General features: G+C 35.1%; 1 protein-coding gene across 5 annotated transcripts in view; it reads right to left on the reverse strand.

Annotated features, from left to right (window-relative positions):
* LAMA2 (laminin subunit alpha 2) overlaps positions 1–24,425 on the reverse strand; it is a 283,315-nt gene that overhangs the window by 148,461 nt on the left and 110,429 nt on the right. For all 5 annotated transcript variants that reach the window (XM_032443478.1, XM_015858546.2, XM_015858545.2 and 2 more), the window contains exons 13-14: positions 976–1,077; positions 221–435 (exon numbers count right to left, since the gene is read on the reverse strand). In XM_032443478.1, coding sequence (XP_032299369.1) covers positions 221–435; positions 976–1,077 — 317 coding nt within the window. The remainder of the gene's footprint in view (positions 1–220; positions 436–975; positions 1,078–24,425) is intronic.

Here is a 24,425-nt window from a genome sequence, read left to right on the forward strand (position 1 = left end):
GTATTTACAGAATAATCGCATTTAGGAACCTGTTTGTCATTCACGTCTTAACAGTCCCTGTGATTTCACCTTCTTACATGGCTGATACCCAAAATGAAAAAAGGTACTATCTGTCTGAACATGTAAATAAATGTTATGGATTTAATGATAATAAATTAAAGTTTGTTTTAAAGTATTTTGAGAAACTGCATGTAAACACTGACACATTTCCCCCATTCACCTGTAGATGGCATTCATCCCATAGCTGTATGTGGCTCTTATGAGGATCCTCTTTATGTTTGCAAATATGGTCATGAAATCCCTCCTGCTTACTGGAACATCAGTGCCATGCAAAGAGAAAGATTCTGGTTTCAGAACAATTTCTTCAGTATGCACTTCAGAAGGCTGCAGGTGAATTCGGCCTTTTGGAGTGCTGATTCTCAAATCACCTCCTCCCTAGAGAGAGATATAAGAGTTATATAAATATATTTCATATATATATATATATATATATATATATATACGAAATAAATTATAAAAAGCTATATTATTGCAATCAACAAAGGTATATGTTTTATTTAATAATACATATTTTTATGAGAATAATGAATATCAGGAATAATATTAATCTTTCATAAACTAAATTGGGCTTGCCTGATTACGCAGAATGTCAATGCAAATAAACTCATACAATTATGAGCTGCACAGAACAAGTCTGTTGAAAGAACATAGAAGTATTATCTCAGCCAGTCAAATGAAATACAGTTTTATAAACTACTGCAATATTGGTAGGAGGCCATTTAAATACAGAAGATTGTAATTCTTTAAAGTGTGATATTATCTGATACAATAAATGACATTAAGTTATATAAACCCTGCCGTTTTGCAGTGGTTCTCAATCAACAGGTTTTGCATTGAAAATCTGAAGAAGGCAATATTCTTTCTTTCCTTCTTTCTTATATTTTTTCCTTTGGTGGCTGAAAATGCAGTCATTACCTCTATGATGACATCAGGCTGGACCATCAATTGAGATGCTTCTTCTTGCTTTGTGAAATCATAGGAGACTGTAAATTTCAGAAGCCCTCCAGCTGCTGTTACCTAGAAAGGAAAAAAAAAGATGAACGTATGGGAAATTGGGAAATTGGTAATCACAGCCTGAACCTCTGATTAATCAGCTGAGGCAGGTTTCAGGTCAGCTCCTTCAGGTCAGAAGGAGCGGAGCCTGACTACACCTCCTCTAGACCTCATTTAAGGGCTGACCACCACTGCAACAACATCTCTTTAAGATTGCTCCTTGGCAGAGATTGCCTCAGTGTTTTTCAGCAGACTGAAGGCCTCTATTGGGTGAGTCTTTCCATTAAATAACCTTTTGGGTACTTATCACCACCTCTCTTGTACCATCTTTGAATTATTGTCAATATACATCACTGTACAGATGAAAAAAGTGTAATTAATGAATGAACTGATTAAAAGACTTTAAATGTTTTGGGGGAAATTCATTTAAGCGGCAGCATTTTCATTAAATAGACTTCTGGTGCAAAAAAAACACCACATAGGCAGACACCAGACGCCCACAGATTACAGCTATATGGACCGTTTTCTTCATTCTCAGGGATCTCAAAGTTGTGTTCAGAGACTTCTGTATCTAATGAAAAATGCATATTACTTATACACACTGACTCATGAATTAATCAGAAACAGCAAATTTCCACTTGATTAGGTTTTCAGTATGTTTCAGTTACATGGTTTTCATTTAGGCTGGTCCCCTACATCAGCAACGTAAGCCACCTTTAAAAGACTCAATAACCTCAGTTTTGTTGGTGGGGCAAACTGCCAAAGAAGAGGTAAATCTAGTTAAGTTGTTCTTAAGATGAACTGTAAAATAACAGTAAGAATTTTTCCTCTTGGAGTCAAATTCATTTACTTTAAAAGTAAGTTCTAGCCCTTCACATCAGTTCACTTGATCTTTCAGAGCAAGAGGTCATTAACCAGATCATTTCAAGTCATTCCATAGTTTTCCTATGCTCTTTTAACACTCAAACGCAGGGTACTGACACTAACTTTGTCATGAAAAACTGGAAAATGTAAATTAGTTTTAGACTGCATATAAACAATTAGATATCAAATCTAAGCATCACTTTGATAAATATAAAAATATTTAATAATAGTATTAAGGAGATATGTAAATATACATATTTCTAAGAGTATACAGCAAAAGATTAGCAGGTATGCTGAAGCATGTAGGCACAAAGAGTGACAATACATGTTCTCAGTGTTACAACAATTATAAATCTGGTGATCAAAAGACTCTTGTTTCCAAAGATTGAGAGAAGATATAGCAGATGGAAGAACGTAAGACATGATATACAGCCTCTTCTAACTGTGCTGATGAAAGTAACTCATGCTGGCCAGATTCAAGTACAGAGTAGTGCAGCTCCAACTAACTCATTAATTACAAATAACAGAAAAGCTAGACAGTTTATCTTAGTTAACTATGAAAAAATTATATGTATGCACAGAAAAGTACATAGACCCTATGTAAAATAGGCAATTGACATTTATGGCAACTGCATTCAGATTCAACAGATGATAAAACCGAAGGAAAAAAAAGTGTTTCCCTTCAAAATGGAAGAGGTAAACACTTCCATAATAAAAGAATGATATCAGATATTTAGAAGAACACAATCTCTTCAACCCCCTTATATTTGAATAACTCAAGAAAGTTGTTACTAATAGCCTGCAACACCTACCTGGTTTTGGTTTTTTTTGGCCTCTTAATACATTATGCTAGTCACTAGAAAACATACTGCTTAAGGAAGTCTATTCCTAAACAAACTGCAAGGTCACAAGTTCCTGATGGGAAGAGACACAGGTACACAACTTCACTTGACTCCAAATGCTTATTCCCCTGGAATTAAATGCAGTTTTTAAACTAGAAGCAGAAAACTGAAAATTCCATCTTTGAACAGATCGCAGAACTTGCCATTGGCACTGGAAGAAATTCAGAATGTCACTGATACAATAGTAGGCTATTAATATTACATTCAAAACATAAAATGTTTTTACACACTGTGAAACACCAATGGAAAACTTTCAAACCAATTCACTATTTATTTATAGTTAAAAAATAACGTGAAGAAATAAAATACATTTCACATAAGAGTTACGTGATAAGTGTGTTGTTAAAGCCAAAAAAGTGAAACCTGCTTATATCTAAAGTAGTTTCATTTGTGTATCAATGGATACAGCTTAAAAGGGCTTTGATCTCTGACCTGATCCAAGGGAACATCATGCCTTTTATAGCAAAAATACATTAAGCTAGATTTAGACTTGCACAAAGCCAGTCTTTAGAAATGAGTGAAATAAAAGACATAACAAAAATTAAGAAGTTGGACAATATTTTCCATCCTCACTGTTATTGTTTCTATCAGAAATATAGTTAAGAAAGTTCCTACTTGAGAGATAAGCATTGCAAAGAAAGCTAATATTTTTATTAGAACTATACACCTGCAATACAGCTATAGAGCAGAGACATGCTTTTTTTTTTATTAGAACTATACACCTGCAATACAGCTATAGAGCAGAGACATGCTTTTTTTTTGAAAACACAAACTGTAAATGCTGTTACACTATCTGATAGATAGGCATTAGAACTATGCCAAGTGAACAAATGCTACTGGAAAAAACATAACAAAGACAGTAAAAGAAAAAAAGTTTACAAACATGAACAGGCAGAAGACTTCAATTGGAGAATGCTAATACATGTACCACTGAATACAAAACCACGAAGGAGTCTCACAGCAAGTTGTTGATAGTAAATCATGGTTAGGAGAAGGAACATTCTTTTACCCTAGAGAGCATTCTCAAAATAGAATATAAAAATTCCTGATATATCAGTGAAAATTTCTTTTGCTTTCTGTCATCATTCTATGAAATTACACGGATGTTTAGTCTTTCTGTGTCTGTACCATATTCTTGGTGGCAGTATCTACCCCTAGATGCAGTGGTTGGAATTAAGAAAATCATATAACATTGAGTTTAACATTCCCTACTAGCCGCCTTGGATTTACAAGATATAGAGCTGCAGTAAAATGTCAAAGTTTATTTGGACTCTTTCACCTTCACTAACTCTCTAGATACACATTTATTTTATGACACAGATTTCAGCAAATATAGAGATATTTGCTACCAGAATACCAGGTCTGACTATATGTTGGAAATCTTTAGAACCTTTAGAACAAAAGAAAGATATCTCCTAACTTTTCTCGCACCCCACCCCCCACTCCCCCAGCCAAAATTGACAGGTATCTGTATCACCATTATATAATTTGATAAAGTGTTGAAGTCACAGTTTACCATCTTAGCAGATAGCTCTAAATGCATACTGTTTTTTGTTTTTTTTTTTTTAACCAGCCCACAAACTGCAGGAAATGGCCAAAATTCTGCTTTCTATTTTAATTCACTTATGTTTCATGCAATGTTCCATCCAGCTCCCATCTGGATTATTATCTTCTTTAGGCACAAGAGCCTGCTGTAAATTTATGGCATTTAATTGTGTACTGCTTATCTGCTCTTCGTGTTGGTCATAGAATGAAGGAAGGCAGAGACTAAAAGGAATTCCAGTGAAATAACCATCTAGAAAACATCAAAGTTTTATTCATTTAGTTAGTAATAGCTTTCAGTAAAGACTATATGTTTAGTTCTACTCAAAAACCTATTAGAAATCTCTAAATACACACACTCAGACAAACTTCAATTTAGATAGGATATACAGGCCCCTCTGAAGCATTATAGTAATATTTATATTAAAGCAAGGAGTAAAATAATTGTTCCTTTTGGTTGATAGTACAGTTGTTGCTTAGCTTAAATAAAAAAAAAATAAAAAAATAAAAAGACAAAAAACATTATAAGAGGATTTCTAACTCATTCTTTTCTGGAACTGTATAAACAATATACAGCCACTTTTTTTTTTTTTTTTTTTTTTTTTTTTTTTTGTTCTCTCATAGAATCACAGAACTAACAGATTAAGGACGCAAGAGACCTCTGCGTTTATCTTGTCCATCTCTGTGCTATATTAGTATTACCATGCATTAACTCAGGGTCTCTTCCTCCTTAGATGAACTACACTACATTATTTGGAAGCAAAGAAAAATAGACATACACATAATATTCAACAATTCATTGTGTTTTGTGCAGAATATAAAGACATTTAGTGATACCATTTTCCTGAAAGGGGGAAAAGTAAAAAAAAAAAAAAAATTAAAAAAAAAATCAATAGAATCTCAGTTCCTAAAGAAGACTGCATGTTGGATTAGAAATTGGCTGGCTGGACGCAGCGAAAGGGTTGTGATTAATGGTTCTGTGTCAGGGTGGAGGCCAGTCATGAGTGGTGTCCCTCAGGGGTCAGTCCTGGGACTGGTGCTCTTCAACATCTTCATCACTGACACAGACAATGGCATCAAGTGCACCCTCAGCAAGTTTGCAAATGACACCAAGCTGAGTGGTGCCATCGATACATTAGAAGGAAGGAAAGCCATCCAGAGGGACCTGGACAGGCTGGAGAAGTGGGCCCGTGTTAACCTAATGAGGTTCAATAAGGTCAAGTGCAGGGTGCTGCACTTGGGTTCAGGCAACACCAGGTATTTACACAAACTGGGGGAAGATTTCCTTGAGAGCAGCTCTGCTGAGATGGACCTGGGGTCCTGGTGGATGAGAATCATTCAGTCCAACCATCTGCCCATCACCAATAGTTCTCACTAGACCATGTCCCTCAATACAACATCCAAAAGTTCCTTGAACACCTCCACGTTTGGTGACTCCATCACCTCCTTTAGCAGCCCATCCCACTGCTTGACCACTCTTTCAGAGAAGTAGCATCTTCCCTGGCCCAGCTTGAAGCCATTCCCTCTAGTCCTACCACCACTTACACGAGAGAAGAGGGTGATCCCCAACTCACTACAACCTCCCTCAGGTAGTTATAGAGAGCAATAAGGTCTTCCCTGAGCCTCCTCTTCTCCAGACTGAACAATCCCAGTTCCTTCAGCTGCTCCTCAAAGACCTGCTAATTTAAACTCACCAGTTGCTTGCTTATTCTAATATTAATAAACATTAATTTAGCAGGGACAGAATGATTTAGTTATAGGTCTAGAAAAAAATCCTGCTTATTCTTTCACTGTGTAGATGTTTCAGACAATCAGTGATAGAGATATGATTCTAAATAATATATCCACATCAAATGTTTCTAAATTAAAACTGTTTACTGCTGGACTTTTAGTTGTCAGTCTCACAACTAAAAGAAATTCTTAATTTTACTAATTAAATGTTCATCTTTCAGTTTCATAGTCTTCCAAAGGGACATACCATAATTACAGTAGACAAATCAATAAATTCCTTCTTGTAATACTAAAATTAAATTCTAATAAGAACATTTATATCAATGTCAATTCCATTAAGATGTAGGTACCAACCCTTGCCCTCCCATCTCTGGCTGTACTCTGCCATGAATATTTAACTAAGTACAAGAATTTGCATACTTTTGCAAAACTAAAGAAAGCTCATATTTCTATGGCAACAAAATCCCAGAACACAAGGATCACTAAAAACAAAAAAATGCAGGAGTATAACACAAGAGCAAGTGTCCAAGACCAAATTAAAAGCTAACCTTAGTAAAAAAAAACTTTCCTTAGTCATGCTATTGCTTTAACGAGTAATCAATATTTGCATCCAGTATGGTTGAATACACACAAACACATTATGATCTTAAAAAATCAAAATCCATGAATACTTCCAAAAATGTTGACTTGCTATCAAAAAAAGCTCAAGCAATGCAACCAGCAGCAAGAAATATTTAAATACTCTCTCTGTCACGGGTTACTTAGATTTACCTATGCCCGTGACAGGGGAAGCCATCCCGTGGGCCCCCACCCCGGGGCCCGGAAAGGAGGGGGAAAAAGGGAGTGGGATAAAACAGCGACAATCTAAGGAGGAAAAACTTATTTTACTAAATATGATACCGAAATACAAGATAACACAATATAATATAATTGAGGCTAACAAATCGAACGAAACAGAGAGTCCCCAAAAACCGAGAGGCCTACTGTGAACTCTAGGCGACACGGCTGGAACGCTTCCCACTCTCCGAGAAGTTCGAGAGAAGAAGGAGGGCACTCCAGCCTGGGAACGAGATTATACAGCGTCCTGGTCCCGTGACTTATCATTAACCCTGTTGTTCTCTGGGATATGTAGTCTTCTTCTGTGGACTGCACATTCAATAGAAGTATCCATACTTTACATGATGTTATGATGTGGAATACTGATAGCAAAATTACAAAATTACAAAACCATGACATGGTTATACAAAGGCTCTAAGTATTCTTGGTGTCTTTTGTTTCTGTGTTTGTAAAACATCAAAGAATATAGCTTAGGAATGTTATTTCAACAGATAATGAAAAACACCTTAATTTTTAGCCAATTTGCTAACCAAGAGGGATTTTCCTACCTCTTTCTACTTAACTGTTTTGCCACATTACTAAGAGAAAAACTGTACCACGATGATGGCTGCACAAATAATTCAAAGCAACGTACGACATAACTAGCACTTTGGGACACAGTAAGAAATTGAAACATATCATAATATTTCAAATACAAAGGAGTTGTGCAAGTGCAGTATCAGTTTTGCAAAAATTATTCCAGCAGAAAGGGTATACTATTTTTAATATCTGTCAGTGTTTTTAACTTTGAAAGTGGGAGACTTTGAATGAAGTGGTATGTAAATATATCAATATTTTGAATTCTTTTATTTCTAACAAAATGCAGGGATACGCAAAGCCAATTCTCTCCTCTCTCAGAGGTGGCTCATCTTTTGATAACACAACAATAATACATTCTTATTTAGTATTTCACTGAATATCACAGAGACCTCTAAGGATCACACATCAAAATAAAAGCAGTAAAAACAAACAGTTGAGCATTAAACAATGATACAGAACTGTATAAACATGTCTTTATGCTCTATAACTCACTGACACTAACCATAAAAGAAAAAAAAAACAACAAAACATCCCTGTATTTTGATTTGATTTTTCAAGGCGTGGAAAACAAAGCAGTGAATCAGAACTCCTGTGATTTTTCCTGAAAATGCTCTATTCTCAGTCAGAATGTATTGAACTACTTTGACTATGGAGCCAATGCTTTCCCTTGATTAAATTCATTGCCACTTTACTGGCTTGCCTTTCTTCCACTAAGCTTATTTATGACAAGCTAACATAATTTTGAAAAATATCTCTGTTTTCTTTCAGAGGAAAAACTAACATTTGATGTTAGCGGAAATGCATGATTCATGCTAGTTAATAGTAACTAGATATATGTAAATATTACACAAAAGCTATGAATTTTAATACTATTTTACTCCAGGAACAAATATTTTTGTGAGCAGTACAGACGGCACTTAATTACTAAACATGCTTTAAAACAGAATTCAAAAAATCCAATGTTGTTAAAATCTGTCATTTGTTATTTATTTCATCAAGAAAATAACTATGCACTTGCTATCACCAAACATGGTAATCAGCATATTACTCTTTCTTGAGGCAATGTATTCATATACACTAGCATAGCATATATGCTCACAAAGGTGATAAACATTAATCTTTTAAAACTACAAAACTGTGCTGCTTTTTAAAAATAATAATAATAAAAAAAGTTTGTTTCCCCAGATCATCACAAGGTTCTCTCTGAAAATATTTGTTCCCCAACTCCCCCCACCCTCCATAAGGTTTAGATTATTTGTATTTCTTACATAACATCTTTCATAAAGAAAAGATGTTTATTCTTAGAAGGCTGGAGGGAGGGTGAGAAACCCTTTGTCTGAGGAACACAGGTGGACAAGGGCAATGAGAGAGAGATAAGCTGCAGATGAATGGCCGTGAAGTGGTCTTTTGTGTGGGCTTATCTCGAGGAAGATGGCCATCTCAGGGGGTGCTGCACATGACTCTTACCCAAGCACCCAGGAATGTTACATAGGCAGAAAAAAAGGAAGATAAAAGAAGAATCAACAACCGCGAAGCTAGGGTTTTCTGAAATCAGATTCCTCACAACCTGACACCTGCATGCTGAAGAACAAGAAAGGTTTCTGCCATCAGATTCCTTCCAACATGATGCTTGTGTGCTGAAGAAGGTGTCTGCCATCAGATCCCTCGCTACAGATGTCCTGCTTGCTGACAGACTCTCCTGGACCTGGAACCTGAATGTGCTATTTTTAACATTAATTTAGTTTATTTTTCTTTGAAGAAAGAAAAAGATAATACATATCTCTTCCTTAAATTAACCTGATCAGAAGAACTATGTTTTACAGCAAGACAAGTCAGGTTGCTGCTTATTGCCAGCTGTTCCTATAGCTTCATTATCTTCATTTTCCAGACTAGAAGGATTATCTTTTCTAACAAATTATGTACTTTGTCTTCTAGTAGAAAAGTCTCTGGTCAAGTTGTAGAAAGTATCAATATCAGTCTTACATAGGCTCCATGGAAGTCATAAACCATGAGATATATTAAAATAGAGAGTGTGAATGTGATTACAAAAACAAGAATTTTATTTTATGCAGGTAGGTAAAAGTTCTGCTGAGATTAAATGGCCTGTTGTCTTCCTGCACTTCATCATGTGGTATTTTGTAAATATTCTTGCAAAAGGTGTAATGTTGATTTAAGCAACTGCCACATATTTACAAGAAAGCCTCTTATTCTACTCACAAATACACTTTACAGAAGTCAGATATTTCGTTTCATTTGGCTACAGAATATACTGCACAACAAATTAAGCCTGAAAACTGTGTGATAATATTGTCCTATATATACACTCTAATCTTCTGAAAATATCATAAGCATCTAAAAAGTAACACAATCCTCACATCTTAGATTAGAATAAACGCATAAAGTCTAGTGTTGCAAAAAAATCTGACACTATCATGATGTATGTACAGGATGAATACCGAGTAAGAATTCACATACAGCAATAAAAATAAAGTGGTGTGACTTTTTTTCTACTGAAAATTTATCTTCCAGATATTCACATTAATCATCTTAATTCAACACTGTAACTTTTGTATCTTTCCACAAGATATACTAGACCTTACTAGCTATAACAGACCTCTTCAATTCACTTTTTCTATTTTCTATTCAGCTAACACATTTCCTACTCTTTCAGTTTTATGGAGAAAGAAATTCTTTGACTTATAGTAAAATGGCACTAGATGTATTTTACCTGGCTACTGTTATTGTACGTATGGATACTTCACACTTTTGATGACAGGCATCTTCCTTCTAGGCCACTGCCTTCATGAAAATATATATTTATTATGTCATTCATTGTGAATGTGAAAGAAGGATAGATCTGTCATTTTTCAGACAGTGTCCTGACTCAAAATCTTGAATCAAAATAAAATTAGGACACAGTAAAAACCACTGGCAGATTTAAATGAAAGAAACTATATAAATAGATCCTGAAAGAACAACCAACATAAGGAAGGAGATACTGGTGTTGTAACAGATGGCTGAAAAACAAATTTAGGTAGGATCAGGAAAAGAACTGCAGACCACCACCAAAAGCAAAAACACACCATTGGATATTTAACGAGGTTCAGGTAGAAGAGCATAACTAAAAGTGATCAACTTAAGTGTTAACAATGATGGATAGATATGATGGTCAGTCTTCAAAGGCTGGTGATAAAATAGCTACCAATATTAGAACTGAAGGCCTTCTCTGAGTTTGGCAGACTTTGCTGACTTTGGAAGACATTACCTGCCTGCCAGCTGTCCATCCAGCTGCCTTCTTACTATCCCTTTTTAGTACAACAGAGATAAAATAAGATGAAAAAGTTCTTGGGTCAAGATAAGGAACTGTCAAATCTGATAGTATCAGGAAAATACAAGGTGTAAAACCGAAAGCTCAGTAGCTTCCTATGAAATGTATTAATACTTAGACAAACATGTGCCATTGAAGATATTCTAAAACACATCTGTGATGTAGCTGCAGTAACTTCCTCCAGGTATTTGAACTATTAATTTTTCTGGTTAAAAGTTTCCCTAATTTGACACCTTTCCCTTGTTGCTATTATTTTAGCTCACTCTTTTTTGTCCTATCCATCATGTACTCGACAAAAAGTTTCTTTCCTCCATACAGCAGCTGCCTGTTAGCTATTTAAAACTTTTGCTTCAGTTCACATAAATTTTATTCATGCATATTTTCCATTAAATAGGTCCAGTTCTTTATATTTTGTTTAAGTCTTACTCTGTTTTGGGCTATCTACAATTGAAAATTGATGGATACATCCTAATAATAAAGATCCTTCATAATGTTGGAACTGCAACAGTGTTTTAGTAAAAAATAAAAAAATAAAAAAAAAACCAACCAAAAAAAAAAACAAACCAAACCAAAAAACAAAAAACCACATGAAACAGATGTAGAATATTACAAAAACATCTGACACAATTACAATCTGATCTGAAAGAAGGGAAAAATAAATGTGTGCACAAGGGGGTTTATGTGTGTTTTTTTTTTTCCTTATGAATACACGAAGTATATTCATGTTTGTGATGCTATGGAGAAGATACACAGATTTTACAATTAGGTGCCTCAAAATCTCTAAGAATACGTCCCCCTTGATGCCAGTAACAAATTCTTATATATTAATTTTGTAAAGATGAGAGTATTGCTTACTGTACTGTTAGGACAAATATGTTTAACATATACTAGCTGTAATATTTAAATAATGAAGTATTACAAAAAGCAGAGCAATCACTTCAAGTTCTCTATTTCTCTCAACATAAGTTCAGTTTCTAACAATTGATTAATGTTTTCTCACTTAAATCCTTGGTGACTGAAGAATGAAAGTATCTTATGTGTGCTGAAGACCAGAAGAATGATGAAATCGTTCTCATTTTCAGTGTTACAAACACCAGCTCAAAGAATAACTTCAATTTTACAACCTAAAATAGTAAAGTATCAGACTAGAACTTCATTACATGCTCTGGGATTGTTAAAGCTAAATAGCAGTGCATGAATCTTGAACTTAATAGAATTTAGGAATTATTATTATCCACTACTATGTCCTTTATTTCAGTAATATTTCTTCAAGTTTTTATCCTGACTTTCAACAGATAGGTTGGAAAAACAATCTTCACTTGCCACTTTAGCCAGGATATCAACCTTGACTTCCTTTCAATATCTTTTGAATTTCTGATGTAACCATTAGCCATAAACTTCACGATGAGTCAATATCCTTGTATATAGCTCATATATAATATATAAATACAAGGTCTTCTGAAAGTGATTAATGTGATTTACATTCCAACATAAATTTCATTTAGTTGAATGCGATTTTTCTTCCTTATTTTTGTTGGCAGTGTATGTTTTCTGCTCACTTCTAATGTAAGACCAGCTGCTAAATCCTAATAAAACAAATCTTAACTAACAACATAAATTTTCTGCCTCAATCTCAAACTCCTTAATATTTAGCAAGATTTCATGTTGCCTTAGATTTAATGCAAATGGAGTAGACTGAAGTAACAATTAACTTCATAGCTGGAAGATAAAATGCGGATAAAAGAGCTCTCACTTCACTAAAGCACTGGTAGAAAAATGATTTAAAATGCTGAGCTTAACTTAACTTAGTGCAGTTTAAAATATGTTAGATGAGGACTGTGACCTACACAAAGTTATACAAGTTTCTAGTCACATTAAGAACACACCATAAACTTTTTCTTAAATGTTAATCTATATTTAAATAAAACTAATGTAGGAACTTAATTATATAGACAGGGAGTTAATTTGTCTGAACGTCTATCTACAGGCTGGAAGTCCTTGATTTGAATTAGCAATGTGTTCCAGATCATCAACATTTTACTTGGTCAAAGGACAAATTCCCTTCCCTACTGCTGACAACAAAACTTCTTAGATTCACTGTTCTTGAAAAGTTAGAACAGAGAGATTAGTTTCAACGTGCTTTTCAGTCCTCCTTAGTCATCATTCCCTTTACTGATATATGAATCCATTTTCTTCACCTGTCTCATCCCACCTGGTTTTTCCGGACCATCTGTTAGTCTTTCATGACCTCTAACATTAAGTACCAATTACAGCTTAAGAATGAAAGAAAATCAGTTATGAAGAAAACATACATATAAACAACCAAATGTTGTGTATTTTCTAATCCATTTAACATTTCATTATCCTATCCAAAATTATCACAGAACTCTCTAGCTTAGGAAATTTCTGTAAATTGCTATATACTGGACTGCACTGATGACTGCCTGTTTGCTAATATTATTCTATAAATATTGGTTACTGCTGGAGACCACTTCCCAGGCTAGACAGACCATTCCTTTGACTAACTATAGCTTACAGAGATAATCTGATGTAGTTCCATGAACTTCATTTCTGAACATTTCTAAAAACAGGAGATCAGTCTTCTTTTTGTACCACGAAGTGCTAACAAGATAATTTCCTTTCTGAAGAGCTGGAGATTATGCTAATGGTCTCTGAGGAGACTAGGCCAGTTAGCAAGAGGCAACAAAACTCGTGAGGAGCCTGGAGCACAAGCCTTTGAGGAGCAGCTGAGGGAGCAGAGATTGTTTAGTCTGGAGCAGAGGAGGCTCAGGGGAGACCTTATGTCTCGCTACAACTACCTGAAAGGAGGTTGTGGTACAGTAGGACTCTTCTCTCAGATAACTAGCGATAGGTCTAGAGGGAATAGACTCAAGTTGCACTAGCAGAGTTTTAGTGTGAATGTTAGGAAAAACTCCAAAAGAGTGGTCAGGCACAGGAACAGCCTTTCCAGGCTGTTGAAGTTACTGATTATTCCAGAAATACATAGATGTGGTAGAGCTGGACTGGGAGATCTAAGAGGTCTTCTCCAACCTTGCCCATTCTATAATTCTATGAGCTACTTAAAATGTGGAAAACTAGGTCTTTCCAATAACTGTATCGTGCTGTGCCAAGTCTGCTAAGTGTTTTTTGTAGTCAATCTATTTCATGAGTTAGTCTGAGCATAGATAAAGTTCAAAACATTTAAATGATTTATGTCAGGTAGAAGAAAGAATGGAAAGGGAAACAGTGGGGAGTAGTATGCTATGCATTAAATCTACAAAAAAAAAACAAACAAAAAACAAGCACCAACAAAACAAAATAAAAACCACAAACATCTGAAGGACATTCAGATTATTAAAATTATTAAGCCTATAAAATTTAAGTATGCTCTACTTAGGAAACAAACTTAAATATACAGCACCTGTGTGACATGCAGAATAGCTTGTATGAACAAACACATGCATTTTATCTTTGTTGCTGTCACATTCTTGTAAAAAACTTTGCACATAAAACTTAAAGCTTTTGTATACCATTAACAAATACATTTGTAAGAAATTCTCTCCCTCCATAAGATTTTTTGGGGACAATTCACAGTCCTATGCATAAAATTCCCCATGCATTCTCAATGTTATAATGAAAGTCTTATTTTTTTTTCCCCCCAAAACCACTTCATTTCTATGGTAAAATTTAACATCACTTGCACAGCAATTTGCAGAAACAGTGATGCTCAGAAAGAAGTATCAGGGTCTGACATTTGCTCTGTGTAAGTATTCCATTTTTAAATACTCTGATCAACAAAATGGTAAAGTTGCAGCCTATGGTTTTTAAAATCCTAAATTTAGTTCACGATTTAAAATTCAGATCCAATAATTATTTCTTCAGCATTCCAGCCACTAATAAATGATCTTCCAGTGATCTCAAATCACACTGGAGCCAATGCAGGAAGCTAAATTTCCATATTAAGTGGGCATACAACTGAATGTTAATTTGGCTGCTTACTTCAGTAAGTACTATAGATGTCTCCACAGTGCAATAGCATTTGCAACTGTCTAGGAAAAGAGAAGTCTCTGCTCAACAAGTGCAAGTCCTCAGGACATTGTAGAGTTTGTGACATGAACTGCTTTTATTCTTACACTGTCTCAGATAGCACAAGTATTTATGCAGGTTTCAGCATATTTAATTTACATTAATTCTTAAATAAAGTAACTAAGTTTTACTGGGAATCTGGAACAGGTTGCAAAGATAGGTTGTGGATGACCCCTCCCTGGAAGCATTCAAGGCCAGGCTGGATAGGGCTTTGAGCAGCCTGGTCTAGTGGGAGGTGTTCCTGCCTGTAGCAGGGGGATTGGAACTAGGTTATCTTAAAAATCCCTTCCAGTTATACAAGGCATGCTGATTCAAAATTGTACAAAAAAAATAATGGCTTATTGTATATAGAGACACCTGGGTTAACTTGAAGGTTGGAAGCAGTCTTCAATGCTTTAGTTATTGAAACCTAACGCAGATCACTTAAAATTAGTTTGGAACATTTGCACCACATTGGTGATAACAAAGAAATGAGAAACTAAGGTACTTCTCATTAATGGAATAAAGTTTTGATCATTTTATTTATTTTTTGTCAGCATTTTGGAATATTAGACAAAGCAGAATCTTTCAAAATCAAAGTGGAAGTTCCAGGTAACCTAACCCCAACTGATGTTAGGTGCCTAATTTACTTTTAGAGAACTGACCAATAATATTGTCTCTCTACTCTCAGTGGAGGAGAAGATAGTATACAAACATGCAACCATGACTGAGTTAAAGCTCTGCATTCCCCTTTTGGAAACTTGTCTCTTCCCTTCACGAAGAGCCAAAAAGACCGACTTCTAAACTGAACACACCAGAACAGAACTAATTATTTGACAAAGTTTCTACATTTAAGGAGTTTACTTGATAAGCTGCACAGTAAGCAAGCAAATCTGAATTGTTTGAACTGGTTAAAAGTGTTTTCGCTGGTGACAGTCATCTTCCCAAACAATTAAATCGATTTGGAGTTTTTCTAATCACAACTGCAGTTCTGCTTAATTCTGGAGAATTTCAAAATATGAGCACAGAGGCTTGTATTTAGGGAAATAATACCAGAAGTACTCTCTAAATATCAGCAGGCAAAAGAAAAAAACTGGTCTTCTAGAGAGTATTTTTTCTTAATGAGAAAAACAGTGTGTTGAGAGTAACCAAAAATAAAAATAAGATTATAGTTCTTAAGTAGCATAATTTTCAGGCATAATTATTTGGCTACAGTACGTAGCTTAACTCAAACAGGATGTAAGTATTCTGTTAGTCTGATATATTCACATAGCAATGAGAATTCTCAGTGGTGGAGATGCTAGAAGACATAATGATGAGCTTTAAGTAGCTCCACACTCTTCAGCAACATTTATAAAGGAAAAGTAAACATTGCCAGAGTGTGGGTCTGAGCAGTGAAGCTGAACTGCCATACTTTAAAATCATTAAAGCAGATGCTGACATTCTCCTAAATTCTCCTGGAAATAATTTACCAGGCAGCATGAGTTAGGATACATTCTCAAATTATAGTTCGGATGGGAGAACTCTCTTCTGGAGGATGGAAGAATAAAGTAGTGTAAAGTAATAATTTTATTAATTATACTACTACATAGCTTATTCTTTAAATTGTTGCTACTAATACAACAGCATGGGTTGTCAACAGTATGCTCGTATCAGTGGTATCAACTCTAGATAACAGGTTCTGGCAATCTCGGTGTATTAATTCAGGTGTGTTCTTAAAGCATCCACATGAATAACATTTTTGACAAAGTATCACAGAGACTAATTTGCAAATAGGTTTCCTCATTAGTAATCTGTATTCAAAACCCATTCTACCCAGTTCTTATGGCTGAATACAGTAGTTTGTGTCTACAGTTTTGGCAAAAATCACTGTTTTATTACACCAGTATCAGTCTGCTAGAATGAGAAGCTCATGATGTAGATAACATTAGTCCTTTAATTCAAAACAGAAACTACTCTAGACCCTGCTTTTTTTCTTACCTACCTCCTCTATTCAGTATCCTTTTACAGTAAGATGAGGAGGTGTTTGATGTTTTAAGAACATGTTAAAATGTCTAAAGTAATAGTTAGAAGTCTTAATACACTATGCAAGATTTAAGACAACTTTTCCCAGACTAACATAAATTAGTACCATATTGTACACATGTTGTATGAAGATAACATCCTGCCAAGTAGAAAAATGTCATCCCAAAATAGAAAGCCACATTTACTCAGGATATTGATCTAGCTTAGCTGGATTCTATAAAAGATAGAAAAGTGGATAATGTAACTTCAGACATGAAAAGTTATTAAGTGAATTGACTGTTGGAGCTGTACTTAATCCTCAGTCCCTACAGCACAAGCATCTCTCGGCTCACATTGTTTTTGTAGCACTAATCTCCTAACAATGCTCATTTCTGGAAAGGAGGAGGAACTCTGAAGTGATTAACTTGCTAAGGTTCCTCTGTCTTGTACTTTTGCACAAGACAGCTATTCAATTACTTGCCTCCAAAAGTCATAGAAAATGAACAAGAACTCCACAATTCCCTTTGAACATATTTATAAGGTCTTTATAACTAATTTTAGTGCTCTAGCAATAATGTCTACCGTGGAAGGTTTTGTTTTCAGTTTTGAAGTGTATTTACATCTAAAAGGCTTAATAAATCACCTAACATACATATGCACATGTAAAACTACATATTTCAACAAGGAATAAACATTTAGGCATCCATATGCTTTAGTCTGGATCCCACTATACAAGAAACAGCAGACAAGTAACGTTCACCAACTGAAGACTGGCTAGCTGTAATCGCTGTTATCTACAAAAATGAAGAAGACAATAACAAAGCAGGTTACAGATTTAGTATAGCAAAAATCTCAGCTCTATTTTGCGTACACACACTTCTTCACTCTTTTCTGTCCCAAGCAGATATTTAAGACCTAAAACAAGAAATCAGGAAACAATGTATCACTTCTCTGCCTCTTAACTAATGCTGATGGCATGTAGAATGTCATAAAACAGTACATCGCTAAAGGAGTAATGAGAACATTGCTGCACACAAGGAGCTGAAAAATAAAAATCAGTTTTTAAAATTTTATTATTATTATTATTATTTTTACTATTAACAACCCTACAAAACTGAAGTCCTCAGCCAGAAAGGAGCTGGTTTTAGACAATGCAATATTCATCACATTTCTGCAAGAGAAGTGAGAAAAGTTTTATTTTTATTTTACCACTATTTCTGTTGCATAGGCCCACTCAGGAAAAGCCAGAATGTGCCTCAGAAAGTAGTTATGTTAATTATTCTTTTCTGTATCCTCCTGTGATCCTACTTAATCTGATTTATTACTTCCCCTTCTTCAGTCTTTTTTAAACTAACTCAGATCTGTTTCCAGAGCCTACTGCTTTTTTTGTACATTCCAACACAAAAAGTTAGTATGGGATACATTAACTAGATAAACTAGAGAAGAAATAACAATACTTTGTTTCTTTGCTTACTTTGATAGTAAACTGACTTACAGAGACTGAAAATTTCTTGAAGTCTTTATAACAGCAAAATTATAAAATGCATTAATTCATTGGACATATAGATTCTAATCAGTGACAACAAATGTTGTAACTATTTAGCAGAAGTCTCTAAATGTGAAGGCAGAAATAACTTGTCTTCTTAAAAAGAAAGATTTAACAGGTTTTTCCCATGATGTAATCTCAAAATATTTTCTTTCTGATCAGCATATGATGTAGTAGAAAGCAAGGCTGCTGTTTAAATAAGAAGACGAGAAACAAATACAGTAATTTGTGCTTTGAATTCAAGGAAAATAATTACATTTCTTTACAGATGATTTTGCCTCCATGAAACTTATCCAATTTGCAAGCATAGATGGTTAGAGTACTGTTTTTTACCCAAGCAAAACAACAACAAATTAATAGTGCCAGTGAGGCAAGAGAAAACATTTTCAGAATCATACAACATTAGTACAGAGTAGTACAGATTAGGCTGTTACAGACTCAGATCATGCCCCAATTGAGTCCTATAACTGCTAGATGTTCACATGATAAAGACTTGAATGTATAGCTAGGATGACTGAAGCCTTTTAAACACAAAGACACCACCACCAGAGGCACCCAAGACAGAAGTTAGGAGAATCAAGTGCCACCATGCTCTCGCCTGCTTCTTAAATCTATTCCTTGGCATTTACTCTTCAACACCTTTTGGAGTGTAACCTCAGCAAGCTTAGCACTGACACCAATCTGAGTAGTGCAGCTGATAAAAATAGAAGGAAGGGATGCCATCCAAACAGACCTGGACATGCTTGAAAAGTGCATCCATGAGAACTTGACGAGGTTCAATAAAAGCCAAGTGCAGTCTTGCACTTGGGTTGAAGTAATACAAGATATGTGTACAGACTGGGAGAACTCCTTGCAAACAGCCCCGCAGAGAAAGATCCAGCAGTCCAGGAAAGTGAAAAGCCAGCACATGTGCCAGCAGTGTACACTTGCAGCCCAGAAAGCCAACTGTAACATGGGCTTCATTAAAGGAGGCAGTGGGGGGTTGGGAAAAGGAGCAGCAGAGACAGGGAGGTGAGTGTTCCCCTCTAGTCTGCCCTTGTGAGGCCCCACTTGGAGTAGAGCATCCAGATCTGGGGTCCCCAATACAAGAAAGATGTAGAGTTGTTGGAGAGGGCCCAGGAAAGTCCACGAAAATGATGAAAAGGCTGGAAAACCTCTCCTAAGAAGAATGGTTGGAAGAATGGTTGAGAGATGGGCCTGTTTAGCTTGGAGAAGAGAAAGCTCTTGGTAGACCTCATTGTAGCACTCCAGTTCTTAAGGGGGGATTTAAAACAGAAAGTAGACAGATTTTTTATTTTTTTTTTTAAACACATTTTGCTGGTCATAGAGCAAGGGGGAATGGCTTTAAACAAAAAGAGGGAAGATTTAGTTTAGATGTTAGGAGAAATATTTTACTTAGAGGGTGATGAAACCCTAGAACATTTTGCCCAGAGAAGATACGGGTGCCCCCTCCCTGGAGGCATTCAAGGCCATGTTGGATAGGGCCCAGGGCAGCTTGATCTGCTGGGTGGTAACTCTACCCACAACAGGGGATTAAATGATTCTTTCAAACCAAAGTGATTTTATGACATGCTGTTTTCCTCAAACTTTGTCTTTTCCTCAGAAAGATACAGAAGGTTTATTATTTCACGCCAAAAACTGGACATATAAGCCTTTCCTACAGTGCCTCACAGTCATAACAACAAGAAAATCTCAGAAGATAATATATTGCCATCTCATCCCCTGTATTCCCTGAAGAACCAAATAAAATTACATCGCAAGAATCTATGATATCCCTTCAAAAATCTATGATCTCCCTCTCAGGACAAATCCCTCTTCTGTTTGCAGTTTACTGCTTTATTACACATTATGTTCCTGTTTTGTGTGAAGTGCCCTCAGTACTGCAGGTTAAAGTTCTTCCACAGAGCCACTGCACAATACTTAACACAGATCCACAGAACAGATTACATAATATAGAACTGGATAAAAAAAAATCTATAACTGTATACCAGATACAGACAGAGATAAAATGGGAGCATTTCCACTTAAGTTACTTTACCAAAACAAACAAATTCAAAAGAAACACAAAATCAAATAAAAAAATAAGAAACCTTTTAGAACTGCTTAAAAATCATTTTTTTCTTAGTAATCTAAATCATAATCAGGCATTACACAAATATGCGTCCAGTGTTCCTAGATACAGTTGTCCCATGAACTCCACTTTTTCCCTTTCTCCTCCCTAAACACAAGAACTCAGTGTGAAGATGTGACATATTATGGTGAATCATTATCAACACAATTATCTCTACAGCATGTAGCTATCAAAATCTCTTTGTGGAGAACTGGCACAAAAACTAACAAGGAATGAATAAATTAAGAGAATCTGTTACATATTCTAAGAAAGCTTACAATGGCAAATTAGGGCTATGGACAACAGTTACAACTCTTGGGAACTTGGAGGAGCTCATTGAACACACCAGTTACTCATAGCTGGAGCTGGCTTACTGAATGCTTTTATCTCTGCTCTTAACAAGACATTGAATGCTGTCCCAAGGTGATGTACTACTTACTTGGGAAGCTCATGTCTCTCATGTATTTATGCTTTTGTTCACACTGTCAGGATAATAAAGCACACCAACAATAAAATGGTTGCTTAATTGCTACTGTCATATTGCTAGGAATTCTATTTAAGTTGCTTTATATACAAAAGAAAAAAAGACAAGATTTATGGCCTATTGGGCAGCATTCAAACTACTTACTTTGAACTTCCAACATTTTACATTAAAAAATATATTATAAAGTCCTTTTAATACAGAGGTTGAGAACTTTTTGCTGCACTGTTCAATTTTTCCAGATTGTCCCACATTACAGTCAGCGTGCATACATATGTGTTATGATACAAATCCATGGTAAAAATTACATATTTTTACCACCACAGATAATGAATAAAATCTAGCTTTAGTGTCCCTCCTATTACTCATTCATTTGGTATTCATTGTTTTAACACTGACCATAATTATATACATAATGATATACATTAGGTTTTACAATGAATGTCATTTATCCCTTCATAAGTATTTTATCATAATTCAGCATAGACAGCAATACTCATTATGATGGATCATTTTGCATTAATGAAGCATTAACTAGCACTCACTTATTGTAAAGTGTCAGTCACTACCTGCCTAGACCAAAATAAATCCTGCTTTGGAATAGAAGCTTAAATTCACTATATTCTTCAGGTAAAGTGAACACATTTTGGAAAATAACTCATACTTTCAGTGCTTTATGAAATGCTGCAGCAGTAATAAATATGCTTTAGAAATTATGAAAGCTGCGCCTTCCCAAACTAGAAAGCATTCAACTTCTAGCAAGCTAGAACTTCATTTTTGAAGACATGGGTGACTACAGTCACTAGATACATATTTTCACTGTTTATCTCCCCTATCATCACAGAAAAAAATCTCAGGTACTGCATAGTTGGAATATAACAAGTATAGTTGAAAACAGATGGACAGAGGGTATCTAAGGAAAAGACTCACCAACTCTGAGGCCCTCAATCAAGATGGATAATGTTGAAGCTCACCAGCAGAACTCCACAAAGGAACAGTCTCCAGAAAGACATACTACCTCAGTGGTGGTCAGCCCTTAACTGGGATCTAGGAGAGATGGAGTCATGCTCCAGTCCTTCCAGGAGCACAGCTGAATTACCTTCACCTGTGCTCCCGCAGCTGACTCATTGCTTGCCTCAGATTGTTGATCAGAGGTTTAGGCAGTGATCAACAGTTTCACTTACAGATACTTAAGTAACGAATCTCACATATGATTTATCAGCTTTGATAAGATTTTGTGATTTGAATATGAAATTGTATTTGGGGTGTAAAACTACCAGAAGGAGTTTCGTAGGTAAGGTCAAAAATCTGTTTAGACTCATCTTCTGTAAATATCAGCAAAACAGCAGAACACAGCTACGAGTTCAGTTTATGCAGAAATCTGTTTAAATGAATTGAATATTCAAATTACATAAGGGAAACACACACAACAATTTAAATGTATTTCTGGATAAAAAACAGGAATCTATGGAAGAAAACAGAAAAAAAACCAAAACAAAAAAAAAACACCTACAAAAGAGACTTTTTTTTAGCAGCATTTAGGAAAATAGTAAGGTTCAGTTGTGGTAGTGTGCTTCATTTATCATTTAACAAGGATTTTCTAAACAGAACCTACAGCGTTTAGCCATCCAAAATACTGGAAGACAGTTTGAAAGAAGCATAATGTAAAAAAAAAATAATAAAAAAATCTGATAAAGGGAAGCAAAAGCATTTACCTTTTGGAACATACAGTATGTGATCAGAATAAGCTTAACATGCTGCACAATACAGCCCAGAATTGCCATATTCCTCAAAACTGACTTTGTTCATGGCATTGGAAAGAACGCAGACAAAGGAGCTAAATAACGATTTATAGGAAAAATAAATAAATCTACATTTTTCATATATGCCTAGAGCAATACAATTACAAGCAAAGAGCAAGGTATACAGACAGTAGTCCAAAAGTATAGAACAAAGCATCAAAATATATATAAGTGAAGGGGAAAATTCTTCATTCTTTACACTGAAATGTGTGAACTTCATCAGATTTTTTCGATTTTTGCTTTTACAAAAGCTTACATTGAAAATGTGGTAATGCTTTTCTAATGTAAACATATTTTGGTCTGGAACTTGCACAAAACCATTAGATTTATAATTCTGAAATGCAATAGCAACTCCTTTTCCTTTCCTTTTCTTTTTTTTTCCCCCCACAAGAGTTCTATGAAGGCTTGGTAATGTTGGTAATGAGTTTGATGATTTGCTGATTAGGTTACCTGTCTGATCATAGTCACATTGGGAAGAAGAGATTTTGTAGATGCTGTGTTTGTTACCAAATATTAATAATTTTCAACTGCTACTAATCTCTTTTCAGTAATAACAGAAAACACAGAAACTACAGATCCACAGGTGCCTGCCGCAGTAGCTCAGAAAATCTACATTAGTGCTTGATTGGCTCAGAAGAATTGATATGGCAATGTCATGGGCCAAACTATAAAAATACTATCTCACTTCAATTTGTCTAAAAGAAAATTTGAAAATGTTTGGTAGAAAATCTCCAGGTCAGCATTTGAATGAAGAATTCCCAGCTAGCTTTCATGTAAAATCTTGATGTTTGCTATAGAAAAGTTGCCTTGATTATCCTCATATCTCAAACTCTCTACATGTCTTTAATCCCATGTGGCTAGTTTTACTCCCTTGAACATTTTCATACATTCATATTTCTGTTGCACAGTTGAGACAAATGTAGAAAGCTATTTGTATTCAACTGCATATGTGTTTTATGTATGACATGAAAGTAAAGACATGAGAGATTGACAGAACTGTATTTTTGTGCATCTACCTAAGCTAAACTACCACATCATCTATGAAAGAGGAGCGATTTCCTGAATTGTACATGGCATTGCATGAACCACAGCAATAAATCAGTAGAAAGTTCATTCTCAAAAGGATGTTTCACCACAGCAGACTAAACAGAATTAACTCAAATACTTAAGTAATAAGACACAGCTGACTAAACAACATTTCTATTTATTTGATTAGCTTCAAGGACATCTGTTGTCACAAATCTACTTTGCAAGTTAAAAAAAAAACACCTCAAAACAAACAAACAAAAACAAAAAAACCTCAACAGTTTAATTCCACCAGTTTATTAGTTTCTACTGCCTCAGTTTATTAAATTAGGAAATATTGTTTTCCATAGCTAATGACAACAGGATACTGATCTACTACTCATTTTGTTCTTCATTTCACTTTTCTGGGTTTTATCTGTTCTTTTTACTTGGCAAACATTTTAAATAACTAGATGTATGCATAGCTGTGTACTGTCTCATTTTATTCAAAACATGTAAGAAGAAAAGTTTTCTTAATTATATAACAGATCTTGATAACCTTATCTTAAGAAACAA

Source organism: Coturnix japonica, chromosome 3, assembly GCF_001577835.2.
Source record: "Coturnix japonica isolate 7356 chromosome 3, Coturnix japonica 2.1, whole genome shotgun sequence".
Classification (NCBI taxonomy): domain Eukaryota; kingdom Metazoa; phylum Chordata; class Aves; order Galliformes; family Phasianidae; genus Coturnix; species Coturnix japonica.